This window comes from Podarcis gaigeae, assembly GCF_964106915.1.
Source record: "Podarcis gaigeae genome assembly, chromosome: 11".
In the NCBI taxonomy this organism is placed as follows: Eukaryota; Metazoa; Chordata; class Lepidosauria; order Squamata; family Lacertidae; genus Podarcis; species Podarcis gaigeae.
Genome location: NC_139687.1, coordinates 14293723 through 14307577, shown reverse-complemented (window position 1 = coordinate 14307577; position 13855 = coordinate 14293723). Strand labels below are relative to the sequence as shown.

At 42.2% G+C, this 13855-nt stretch overlaps 1 protein-coding gene across 8 annotated transcripts in view; it reads left to right on the top strand.

Annotated features, from left to right (window-relative positions):
* CDC42SE2 (CDC42 small effector 2) overlaps positions 1 to 13182 on the top strand; it is a 115116-nt gene extending 101934 nt beyond the window's left edge. For all 8 annotated transcript variants that reach the window (XM_083702507.1, XM_083702508.1, XM_083702510.1 and 5 more), the window contains 3 exons: positions 4547 to 4648; positions 9409 to 9525; positions 10798 to 13182. In XM_083702507.1, the coding sequence (XP_083558633.1) occupies positions 4547 to 4648; positions 9409 to 9507 (201 nt within the window). In that variant the 3' untranslated portion in view covers positions 9508 to 9525; positions 10798 to 13182. The remainder of the gene's footprint in view (positions 1 to 4546; positions 4649 to 9408; positions 9526 to 10797) is intronic.
* The last annotated feature ends 673 nt before the right edge of the window (positions 13183 to 13855 follow it).

Below are 13855 nucleotides of genomic sequence, written 5' to 3'. Positions count from 1 at the left end.
GAGAAACATATGCATCTTCATTAACAATCCTACTTTCAGGTTGCTTAGGGGGAGTCTCTTCAGTCTGACTCATCAGTGCAGACTGAGGGCAGATGGGAGAGGGGGTTATAAGTGACTGTGAAGGGCAATTCTGGATCCACACGTCCTTCCAAGGTATTATGACTGTCCTATCTAGAGCATAGGGACATGGGTGGTGCTGTGGGTTAAACCACATAACCTAGGGCTTGCCTATCAGGTCGGCTGTTCAAATCCCCGCAACGGGGTGAGCTCCCGTTGCTCGGTCCCTGCTGCTGCCAACCTAGCAGTTCGAAAGCACATCAAGTGTAAGTAGATTAATAGGCACCACTCTGGTGGCAAGGTAAATGGCATTTCCATACGCTGCTGTGGTTCGCCAGAAGTGGCTTAGTCATGCTGGTCACATGACCCGGAAGCTGTACGCCGGCTCCCTCGGCCAATAAAGCGAGATGAGCGCCGCAACCCCAGAGTCATCTGCGACTGGACCTAATGGTCAGGGGTCCCTTTACCTTTACCTGTATCTAGAGAATAAGTATACATGCTACGCTAGCAAGATAATTGTGTTTGCGAAATTCGCCCCCACGAGAGAGTGTTGGCCACCAGTCAGTCACAGGTGAGCCGAGTGTTCTTGGGCTTCCTGTTCTGCTTCTGGGCTTCCTGTAGGCATCTGGTTCATCAGTGTGGCAACAGGATGCTGGACTAATTGGGCTTTGGCCTAAACCAGGAGGACCCTTTGGTTATTTGAGCCTCTTGGGCTTGCCAATCAGAAGGTCAGCGGTTCGAATCCCCGTGGTGGGGTGAGCTCCCGTTGTTCGGTCCCAGCTCCCACCCACATAGTAGTTTGAAAATACGTCAAGTGCAAGTAGATAAATAGGTACCGCTCTGGCGGGAAGGTAAATGGTGTTTCTGTGTGCTGCTCTGGTTCATGCTGGCCACATGACCTGGAAGCTCTCTATGGACAAACGCCGGCTCCCTCGGCCAGTAAAGCAAGCTGAGCACCACAACCCCAGTCTATGACTGGACCTAACGGTCAGGGGGTACCTTTACCTTTTGATTTTCCTCTGGGTCAGCAAGGGGAAATGTCTGGGAGACACCTCTAACTGTGTGCTAGAAGTACCGTATTTTTCGCTCTATAAGACACACTTTTCCCCTCCTAAAAAGTAAGGGGAAATGTGTGTGTCTCTTATGGAGCGAATGCAGGCTGCGCAGCTATCCCTGAAGCCAGGAGAGCAAGAGCAATTGGTGCGCACTGATCCCTCTGGCTCTCCTGGCTTCAGGGATAGCCGCCTGAAGCCTCCTGAGTGCAGCGGGAGTGCTCCTGCTGCGCTCAGGAGGCTTCGCGTTGCTTTCATTGAAGCCAGGAGAACAAGAGGGATTGATCACTCTTGCTCTCCTGGCTTCACTTCACAGGAGAGCCGCTGCACAGCTTTCCCTCTCTCTGTAGTGCCCCTTCAGCGAAGCAGCAGGAGGAACGGAGCCTCTTCCATTTCTCCTGCCGCTTCACTGAAGGGGCGCTGCGCAGAGACGGAAAGCTGCAAAGTGTCCCCTCAGCGAAGCGGGAGGAGAAACGGAGCCCCTTCCATTTCTCCTCCCGCTTTCCTGGAGAGGCGCTGAGCAGAGAGGGAGAGAACATTTTTTTTTCTTGTTCTCCTCTAGAACCAGGTGCCTCTTATGGTTGGGTGCGTCTTATAGAGCGAAAAATACGGTACTCTCTTGACATTAGAGCTGGACAATATATGGTTTTCAGCATTGTGATATATTTCCAGCTAAACATGGTGATATACTGATATATCATGATATCTGAATTAAGGATGGAGCTATGTAGAGGCATTGGCTGGCTGCATGGTTTTCCCTGCATTGCATTTTTTGCACACACACACAAAACAGTGATTTGCAATATACTGCCAGGTCAAAATTATGAAACTGATATCACGATAGGGGCTTGAAAACGGTTTTGGATTATATATTGATATATCGCCCGACCCTACTTGGCATTAGCTTCAATAGCATAATATTGTGTGGATTGTTATTTTTTAAGCCGCTCTCCTTTGTCCTCTCCCATTTGACAGGTTCCTCGATAACATTCTCTTGAAGTGGCTAAAATGGAGAATAGGATGGGGGTGCAATCTTAAGCCCTGAAAAAAAGTAAATTCCATTGACATTGATGGGGTCTGCATACAACTACATGTGTTTAGGATTATAGGGCCAGCAGTTTTGTTTTTGTTTTGTAGATGTGGCATGTTTTGAGATGCTTAACATTCATGTTAAGGAGTCCAGAAATCCTGGTGTGTTAGTTATCCGGAATAAGTGGGGGGCCTGGGAGAAGGGCATGCGTGTTGTGGGCTCGAGTTCATTCCAAACATATTTTGCTTTTATGGGCTATGGCCCATGATGTATTCTCAGCTGTGGCTTTGATTTGCAGTGATTCAACTGGGGCAGTGTTTGGACAGCAAAAAAATCCTGCTGATGAGACGTGTAAACTCCCACTCAGAGCTCTAGGTGGTCTTGCCATCTCATCACATACCAAGACTAGGAGGATACTGACCCCTTTAAATATGTGATGGAGAGCAGGTTTATAGGGCCAGCAGTGAAGGGCTCAAGAAAACTCTCCAGGGCAATTGCATAATGTTAATTTTTTTTGGCTCTTAAAAAAAGAAATACATGCCTAGAATTACCTATTTCATTCTGCTTCATGGATAGATATGAGAATATTTTGTATTAGATGTTGGAATGAAGATTACTAAACTGAGATTTCAATTCCATCTTGCTAAACAGATTTCAAAACAAAAACAAAACTTAGAGGGCAAATCCAGTGTTAAGTTGTTAGAAAACAACTTAATTCTGTGCTGACACTGTAGGGTGACCTCACCACACAGCATAAGAATGCCGCATTTGCTTGATATTAGGAATAACATGATATTTGGCTCCATCTTAGAAAAAATGGAAGTCACGGGAGATTAAAGTTTAATACACTATTCTTTCTCAAAGACAGCAAGCTGTTCAAATAGGTGTGTTAAGTGGTAATTAAACAAAGAAATTAGCTGTGATCCTTTAGCTAAAAACATGATGATGATGTACCAGTACTCTTCTTACCTTGATGAAAGTGCCATGGGTGCAAACATAAAATGACTACCAATGGCAGCAACCCCCCTCCCACAAAAAAAACCCTACTCCATACCAGTGAGTGCAATCACAAAAAGTCCTAGTAAATATCTAGTTCAGACAAGGAATTATCATGCATCAAGTGAAAGCAGATTAAACACATACACGCAACAGGTTTTCCCCCAGACACATGATAATGATGATGATGATGATGATGATGATGATGATGATGATGATTTATTTGTACCCCACCCATCTGACTGGGTTGTCCCAGCCACTCTGGGTGGCTTCCAACATACATAAAAACATAATAAAACATTAAATCTTAAAAAGTATAAGATTCCTGTTTTTCTTTTTAAACTCTCCTCTATGCTCAACAGTTGAGGACCTCTTTTCGTCAGCCCTTTGGCAAGTTACAGATTTGTATAGAATATGTATAGAAGGAGAAAGGAACGGAGCCAGGCACAAGAGGAACATTTGATCTACATTGTAAACAGAGTACAGAGGGATGCGGGTGGCGCTGTGGGTTAAACCACAGAGCCTCTTGGGCTTGCCAATCAGAAGGTTGGCGGTTCGAATCCCTGTGACGGGATGAGCTCCCGTTGCTCGGTCCCTGCTCCTGCCAACCTAGCAGTTCGAAAGCACATCAAAGTGTAAATAGATAAATAGGTACCGCTCCGGCAGGAAGGCAAACGGCGTTTCCGTGTGCTGCTCTGGTTCGCCAGAAGCAGCTTAGTCATGCTGGCCACATGTACGCCGGCTCCCTCGGCCAATAAAGCGAGATGAGCGCTGCAACCCACAAGTCAGCCACAACTGGACCTAATGATCAGGGGTCTCTTTACTTTTATAAACAGAGTTAGAATTGACTCCTTTACTGACTTCTGTCTTGCACACGCATCTTATACTTGCACTTATAAACAATTACAAAGAAATTAAGTTATGAAATATGGACCTCAGAGAAGTCAGCTACCCAAATGTGATACAAAGAATGAGGACACCAAGAGTGTGCCTCATCTCTGGAAAAGTATATGAATTGACCTAGATGGCTTATAGAGGCAATGTGAGCCGTTTAAAAACACACCATGGATTGTGCTTTCAAGCAAGAAGATGAGTTCTGAAATAAAATGCATTAAACTCTTTGCAAGCAGTTAAAAGCAGTGCTTTTTTTCTGGGGGTACGCAGGGGTACGCATGCCCCTAAACATTTTGTGAATCTTTGTACTTTTGTGTATTTATTTTCCCCGATTTGAACTTAAAAATGGTGATTTTCTTGAGTCAAAAAGAGAGTCCCCCTGAACATTTTTTTTTTAGAAGAAAAAAAAGCACTGGTTAAGAGTAAGTTTCCAGTTGCATTTATTATTTGGCTCATGCTTCATATTTAAACCTTATTTGCCTTTGAATGAAACTGGTGTCTTTTTCTCCCCTTTCAGAAAAGACGGCGGCGAATCGATCGGAGTATGATTGGTGAGCCCACAAACTTTGTTCACACAGCTCATGTAGGTTCAGGAGATCTCTTTAGCGGAATGAATTCGGTAAGTTTTTGCCAGGAATCCTGCAACATTTTATTTTATTTTTCCAGCTTTTTTCTTTTCTTTATATTTTATACATTTTTTTTACATTTTATACATTTTTTGACAAAGTAATAACCATAAATAAATAAAGAAGAAAAATGTGCACCCCACCGCCGAGACCATTCCATGGTAACTATCCAACCTCCCCAAATTTCAACACCTTGCGATGGTTTGACCCCTTTCCCTTTTAAAAGTACAAATTCTACAAACACCCTCCATATCTCCTCAAAATAATTTCTCCCACATATTCCCTGTCTTGCCTTAATGGCACATGTTAATTTATCATTAATAGCTATATCCCACACCTCTTTATACCATTCTTCCATTTTATATTCCGCTTGGCCCTTCCAAGTAGAAAGGAAAACTCAAAGGTGCAAAGGAATTGGTTAACTTATTCAAGCATCAACATTTCTAATTAGTTAAAGAAGTCTTCTTCACGGGCAGCTAGAAAACAAATACAGTGGTACCTCGGTTTTCGAACAAGACCATTCGACTTCCAAAACATTCGAAAACCGAAGCATTTGTTTCTGGATGCATTTACTTATGGAAAACTCAATATGGAAGCCACTTGGCACGTTCAACTTCCAAAAAGCATTCGAAAACCAAAGCAGTTACTTCCGGGTTTTCGGCGTTTGAAAACTGAAACGTTCAACTTCTGAGACGTTCAAAAACCGAGGTACCAAACGATATATTTACAGTGTAATCGTGCTTGTTTTCAAGTAAGTGCATATATATAGGACTGTAGCCTTGGTGTATCCTATTAAGAAAATTATGGCTTCATTTATACCTTTAACACACCAGCATATCAAATATAAGAGTATTGTAGCTGATTCACTCAAATGAATAATATCAGAAAGCCTGTAACATGGACAACCTAAATGGTATATTATAGATTGTTTCAAAGTAAGGGGGGTAAACAGTGTTAGAAGCATAGTATTACTTCTCTTTTCAGAACATTTGTAGTGTTGTCTAGTAAACAGAAAAAGTTGTACTTTCTCCCCAAGAAGATGTCAGTCTGTAATAAAAAATGCATGTTAGAACACAGACAGCTTCAGCTTCCTTCTTCCAACCCAAAATGCTCTTTCCTATATCCCTTTTATTGTACAAGAAACTCTTGTTATCATTTTTTTAATAGGCTCAAATCTGCTATGTAAAAATGTATGCTAACTAGTTTCTTCAAAGGAAAGACTGAAACTGTTTCTCGAAAGGCCAAAATGTGTGTTTGCCTGCAGCTAGCTATCTAACCATACAAGAAATAAACCTAGGAACTGCTAATGAAGGAAAATAACGCACACCACTGATGAAATTAACAAATCAGCTGTTCTAGAATTTTTTGATTGGCATGACCTTTGAAATATCCTGGAGAAATCTTGGATAGCCCTAGGTAGAAATCCCTAAAGTCACACATTCCTATGTTAGCATAGTTCACTAGAAGCAAGAAGAAATGAAGAACTCACATCTTCACTGAAGAGGGCCAGAGATGGTGTTTGCAAACCTAGAATTGAGATGAATAATTGAGGTCATAGGCGCCGACTCCATGGGGCCTGAGGGGGCCCGAGCCCCCTCAAAAATTCGTTTGGGGGGGCTCCGCCCCCCCCAATAATTTAAGAAAATTATTAGTTATATTATGCTTTGTAAAATCACAAAATTATGTTGGTATTTTTTATTTTCCTTGTTTGACGATAGTTACCTTTTAAAATACACTCAGTAATGAGTTAAAACAAAGCCACTCCCGATCTAGAGAGGGGGTGGGGTTGCGGGCTCTCGACCCATCAACAATCTCGCGGGGCTGGCGTCAGCCCCGCGAGAAGCGGGGATTCCCCCTAGCTCATTAATATTCACCGCCCACGGCAGCAGCCAATCGGCTGCCGCAAAGGGCGGGCCCTCACAGGTTCACTTAAGGTCGGGGCAGCCCGGGGCTCGCCCCTTTCGTTCCCCCAGCAGCAGTGGTTTGGAGGTCTTGGGCCCCCCCAATATTTTTTATAAGTCGGTATGGGCCCCCGCCCCCCCAATATTTTTTATAAGTTGGCGCCCCTGATTGAGGTTTAGGCTGCACATATTGGAGAGCAGGTTTGGCTGTTAACTTGCTGCACAATCACAGAGGGAACAAACTCCCTGTGTTTTTTGTTCCGCCAGCACAGCACTATATTTAAAATGCATTAAAGGTGTTTACAAGGTTGTCCATTCCTTATATGGATTTGGAGTTTCTGTGAAGGCATGGGGAATGAGCTGCATTGAAGTTACAGATCCAAATGCTTTTAAATCCGTGTTCTCTTTATCATCTCTTCATTTCATGCTGCTTGGGGATCTGAGCTCCCAGAATACATATTTCAATTTTAAAAATTGCAAAAATAAAGAGAATTTTATATTTCACCTTACAAAAAAGGGGCATACTAATATCTGATTTTACATTCTTGAATTTTTAAAATAAATTATGCATGTACAATATTATTATTGTAGCAAAGTGACTTCATGCTCAGCTGTTTTGCATATTTATTGCACACATAACTTTCCCCCCCCAATTTCCCCAAATAAGTTTGTTCTCCCTAAAGTCTGTTTTGATTCATGGCTTACAAATCACAGTAATAAATGCCATTTTCTTATATTTTTATGGATAAGCGTTTCAAAACATTTTTGTCTCTGTCTATTTCATCCTAGAAGAATTTATTTCATCTAACAGAATTGATATGTTAACATTCCGCTTAAATAAATCTCCTATTAAAAGAGTAAGAGATGAATCAGTTGGAAGAAAACATGGATCTCTTTTGCATAGCTATGTAGACATCTATTTTTAAGACATCTGTTGCTATGCATACATCCTGTGCAAGACATTTTGGACTCTTATGGTTAAAGCCTCAGCACCTAGGACTTGCCGATCGAAAGGTCGGCGGTTCGAATCCCTGCGGCGGGGTGCGCTCCCGCTGCTCGGTCCCAGCGCCTGCCAACCTAGCAGTTCGAAAGCACCTCCGGGTGCAAGTAGATAAATAGGGACCGCTTACCAGCGGGAAGGTAAACGGCGTTTCCGTGTGCGGCTTTGGCTCGCCAGAGCAGCGATGTCACGCTGGCCACGTGACCCGGAAGTGTCTCCGGACAGCGCTGGCCCCTGGCCTCTTAAGTGAGATGGGCGCACAACCCCAGAGTCTGTCAAGACTGGCCCGTACGGGCAGGGGTACCTTTACCTTTACCTTTTTTATATGATATTCACGATTCTATTTGTCTCTCCTAAAAACATTTTCTGTTTCTAAGCCATGTTTATAACTCAAGATCACACATGTATATCAGCTGCAACATCAAATGATGTACAAAACACTGATCCCATGCTGCAGCTATGAGGGACTGAAGGTTCCCTCGTATGTTACTCCCACAAAGTTGTCATCATGTGATCACACAGCTCACCCTGGCCCTGATGTCCAGGCATTAGGCATGAGAATCCCCATGACAGGGTGAGCTCCTGTCACTCTGTCCCAGCTCCTGCCAGCCTAGCAGTTCAAAAGAATGCCAGTGCAAGTAGATAAACAGGTACCGCTGCGGCAGGAAGGTAAATGGCATTTCCGTGAACTCTGGTTTCTGTCACAGTTCCTGTTGCACCAGAAGAGGTTCAGTCCTGCTAGCCACTTGACCTGGAAAACTGTCTGTGAACACAGGCTCCCTCAGCCTGAAAGCGAGATGAGCGCCGCAACCCCATAGTCGCCTTTGACTGGACTTGACTGTCCAGGGGTCCTTTAGGGACAACATTGGTTTAGTAAAGAGATGTTATTCTCCTTATGGAAACTAAACAACTAGGAAAAGTGCTATCCATGTCAAATGTGTTCAAATGCCAGTAAACCTACCTTCTAGGAATGAACTTGTGCTAAATCAGTTCCTCCCTTAAAGAGGGCACGTATTGCAGTGAGACCTGGAAAACCGACACCCTGTGTTGTGGGTGGGTACATTTGGTCAGCCACAACACCCGATTGGTAGGTCCCTCAAAGCTGGGTACAATCTGGGCAATGGGATGCAGTCCAAATGGTTCGAGGGACCTATTTATGCCCATGCATGTGACCCAGAGCTTTCTCTTTCAGCATGTGCATTTGGAACACCAACCTCTCTCTACTTTTAGGGCTTGTTGTGCTTGACCTTGCTATGCCGTCGTGTGTCATCTGTCATTGGGACAGGGGCACGGCAGGAATTTTCCCCACTTGGCTGATTGGCTGTTGCCATTTGGGTTTCGCCTGCCGCGTAGCAAATTGTCACAACTTGTAAGGTTGCGGATAGGCTCTGGTTCAGGTGATAGGGATAGGAGAACGCTCTCGCCATCCCTATGTGAAGGGAATTCCGTTAAAGGAATCCGGGGACTCGATGGTTTGGTCAACCCCTGTGAGGGCGTTGTGCCCGTGCCTGAGTCCAGGGAGACATTTGGGTGGTGGAGTTAGCCCGTTCTCGGCTTTCCACTTTATCCAGGTGTTCAACCCTTGGCTGACCTGTGCTGGTGCCCTGAGTGAGGGCTACCTGCATGGCAGGGAGCTAGTCAAACCAGAGCCTATGCAACCAGTCACTTTCTGTAATCAATAAAGTTGTGGCCTAAATTCTGCCAAAAAAACAAACCAAAATTTGAGTCAAGTGTGAATTTATTTTAGGGGGGAGGTTTCTGGGTCTGAACATGCAATGTAATGAACTTGAGAGGCCAACAGTTCATGGCTGACTGTGCCACTTTCTTTCCTACCCTTTCCCTGTATGTCTAGGTGAGTTCAATTCAGAACCAAATGCAGTCCAAAGGAGGCTATGGAGGAGGAATGTCTGCAAATGTTCAAATGCAGCTTGTAGATACAAAGGCGGGATAGCCGTGGGACATACTTTGAGTGAGTATTACAGAATTTGCAAGCGCTGTTGCCGACTTTTCTCCACTAGTAACAGAAAAGAAGCTGCTGTGCTCCTTTTAAGCAATTCTCTGTAAATAGCTTGTTCATTATATTTGCTGCTAGCCCAGGAGCCGAATGCAAGAAATATGTGCATGGAAATGTTTGTTGGGTATTATGCATGGAGCGATAAGATCAAGTACTTCCAGTACCAATTATGAGAAAGAGATTTTGTTTGACTGATTTCGCACACTCGTCCGTCAGGAATTAGCTTTAGGCCTTTGGCGCTCATCTTTGTAGGAAATATTGGCCCCTGAAGTTCTCAGTGGTACCAAAATGAGAGCAGTTAAATTGCAGAGAAGGGGGAACATCACAGTTAAAGTACGATTGCATAAATAGAGCATGCGAGCATTTTTTTTATTTCTGATAGCAGTAGGTGGTTTCATCAAACAATCTCTTAAGTTCCTTAGTTGCCTGCTCCCACACATGGTTTCCTACTGCTGCTAGAGGTTAGGAAACACACATTGTAATGATGTCTCAACGTGAGATGAAATTTGCGCTATGTGTCACAGTTTGAGAGAACACAGCCTATGGCTGCCATGTTCAGTAGTAGCTGCTTGCAAGCTACATATCTTTCTTATCCTACTTTTCATTCATTATTTTATTTCTATTTTATACATTTATTTACATTTTATACGCTCTTATTTTTTTACAAAGTAATAATAATAAATAAATAAGAATAAAAATGTGCACCCCACCACCGAGACCATTCTAACATAACTATCCAACCTCCCAAAATTTCAGCACCTCTTGCAATGATGGTTTGACCCCTTTCCCTTTTAAAAGTACAAATTCTACAAACAATATCTCCTCAAAGTCATTTCCCCTGCATATTCCCCATCTTACCTTAATGGCACATGCTAATTTAGCATTAATAGCTATATCTCACACCTCTTTATACCATTCTTCCATTTTATATTCCGCTTGCCCCTTCCACTTCCCGGCTATCATCATTCGTGCGGCTGTCAATAAGTTTGTGAGCAAGTCCTTCATAGCCTGCGAATTTTCCACCCCATCATAGATTGATAATAATGCTGCCTCTGGAACTTTGGTCAACTTTAACCCAGTGATTTCTGTTATCTCCTTATATTTTTTTTTACATATTTACACCACCACCACATGTGAACATAATTCCACAAGCTACATTTCTGCCCTCATTCTGAGAATGCCTTGTTTGTCTTCTTACTCATTCATTGCTCTGTTTTTTCCCCACAGATCCTTGTGAATATCTGTACCTTCTTTCCTGTGTTCCTCTCTGCCTTGGTGACTGCTTCCTGTGCTCATGAGAGAAGTTGATGGTTCATCACCCACCCCTTGTGATTACGCCGTTGAAACATTCCTTTTCTGCTGTGAGGGTGACATTTATCAGACTGGTCTTGTCATGCTTTTCAAGTGGCAAGCTTACATCTCACTGCTACCAAAACATCTGTGGACATGTATTGGTTGGTTGAGTTGTTCTTTGGGGGACATTTTTAGTCTATTCTCAGCATTTTAAAACAACATTTTAAAGCGATCTAAACATGTAGTTTGGTGTTGGGTTGACCTCTTTATTTGTACTCCCTCTGCAAGGCCTCGTTTATGGCATTCTCATCGGTTGGTTTTTTTTTTTTTAATCCTTATTTCCTTTTTTGTGATTAGAAGCAAGCAAGTTCCTATTAATATGTTGAACCTGTCATTGTTAATATAATTTTATTATTTTTTAGGGAAAAGGTCTGGGACCTGCAAGCACAATGATCATTTCACACAGTCAGAAATCAGCAGAGTATATGAGCGCATGCTTTGTGAATTTGCTTGGTATGGTGGCCTGTTGGGTGCCAAAAACATTTTTTTTAATGCTTGTTCTTTCAGATGGATGATATTATTGCTGATTAAAAAGTTTTGCAATGTCACCGGATCATGCTAATCTCTCTGGGGGAAAAGGTCTTGTATCTTTTAGCTGCTTTGGAAATACATCGTCTTAGGTTTTGATCCAGCTGATCTTGAAATAATAAAGAGAGCTTGCATTCATAAGGCATCTTGTTGTAAATGTTCAGTATATTTATTTGAAAGAGCTGACCTCAAGATTGTAACCCGGTGTAGTAACGTACATACTAAATGTTGTGGTTGCGCTTTTGTCTGGTTAAAGAGGCGTTGTTATGTTGGCTGCTTTTTTCTTTTCTCTCCCCCCCACCCCACTTTTTTTTTTTAAAAAAAAAGCTTAATTTTAGGCCATTCCGGCATTGCCAGTAGCAGCATGTTGAACTGCCTGCAATATTATAGCTGGAATTTAGTTGACCTCTCTAAGTAGTTGGCAGTTTCTGCATACTAAATATTTAGGGGCCATGTAAGTTGCTGAAAGCAACATAGTAACCTGGCAGAAACTGGTGCCAGCGAAAACAACATACAGGGTGGCTTTTTGCTATATTGGTCAAGAAGCCTTTTGCTCAGGTTCCAAAGCATGTTCCTCTTTCACAAAGTGTGAAAATTGTGTTTTTTAATATTGCACTGTTCTTGAAATATTTCTGTAAGTGGTCCTCTTTTCTTTTTTTCATCTTCCCTACCCTCATGCCCCCTTGGTCATAAGAAGCTGAAGTCAGTTGATTAAACACTAGCAAAATATTTTTTGAAAAACCACATTTAGAATGCTCCTCATACATTTTTAACATCTTAACTGGCAAGTGGCATTACTGAGCCTAATTGGGAAAGTTCTTGAAAGTGACAAGCACAGATAGACACAACACAAAAGAGAGAGAGCAAGAAAAGAGAATTTGCTGTATAAAATCCATTCATTTCCACATGGTTCATGCAGAAACGTCATGAAACTAGCATTGCTTTGTAGTTAATGCCGAAATATTTCTCTCTGCTCCCATTGATAATTTGTAATGGGAAGACACTAGAATGAAAGGTAATCAAAAAACAGTTTTAAATTTCTTTTCCTGGTACTACTGAAAGTATTAATATTTTTCAAAAGCTAATAAAACAACATCAATTGGATAAGGATCCAAGACCACTGTTAAAGGCCCAGTCTACCAAGGAAGTCATATGTCTAAACATCTCTGAAATGAGTAGAAGCAGTGGCTGAGCACATCTGTGCAAGATACTGCTCCACATTCATTTCAATGAGCTAAGTCCAGAAGATGTTCCTGTTGCATCGATCCCATAGACTTTCTGAGGACAGCAAGGCTATAGGACCGTAATACGATTTTGTGGGGCAAAGATCCAATTTAGATGTCCCATCAAATCATCTTCACTGACTGGAAGTGCTGATTTATGAGGTTGCACCTCTCTGTGGCTGTTTGGGTCAAATAAATGGCAACTTAATGATAGTTATCTTAGTTCAATTGTGTACATTCTCAAAAATGCTCTTCAAAATATAGGATTTCAGAATTATTTTCACTTTTGTCCTTGCTGACGGAAAATAAAATTTTTGGAGCATTTGTTTTGTCTGGGGGGAAAAGTAATAATCTTCAGCTCAGTCGCCAGAAAAGAGAGACATATTTTTATAACAAACATACTTTTTTTTGTACATTATGTTCATTCTTAAATAATGTAAGTTCAATGTTGTCTTGTAGATATTAAAAGGAGAATATTGACTTTTGATTCAATAAATGTTTTCTTTCAGCTGCTGGCTTACCTAATTCTTTATCATAACCACTACCTATTGGTTTGGAGAGATCAGAGCCCGCAGGCCTTCAAAACACAGTTTCACCTTTTCAGTTTTAGTGCTTTACTGGAAGGTAAAGGTGGGGACCATATGAAAGCAGCTTTGTAGATTCTTTTTTAGATCACTATTTAACAAAATATTAAAGCCTGGAGCATTGCTATGGAAGATTTCACCCACTTTTCTCAAATCAGATTCTGTAGAAATAATTATATATACACCCTGCCCATCTGGCTGGGTGTCTGGGCGGCTCGCAACAGAACACCAATAACAATAATAAAAAAGGAGCAACATCAAACATTTAAAACTTCCCTAAACAGGGCTGCCTTCAGATGTCTTCTAAAAGTCAGATAGTTGCTTATTTCCTTGACATCTGATGGGAGGGCATTTCAGAGGGCAGGCGCCACCACCGAGAAGACCCCACAGCAATGCATCATATTTGAGACTGCCTAGATCAATGACCAAGGAATTGCAACAGGTGGTTCACAAATAATCTTGTGGACGGATTATTAACTGCTACCCACCATGTTGATTCTGTTTCACAGGTATTGAAAGATAGCCATTGGCTTCCAGTTTGTATGTGGGTGCCATTCAAAGGGCTGATTTGGACTTATAACACCCTAATATCTCGAG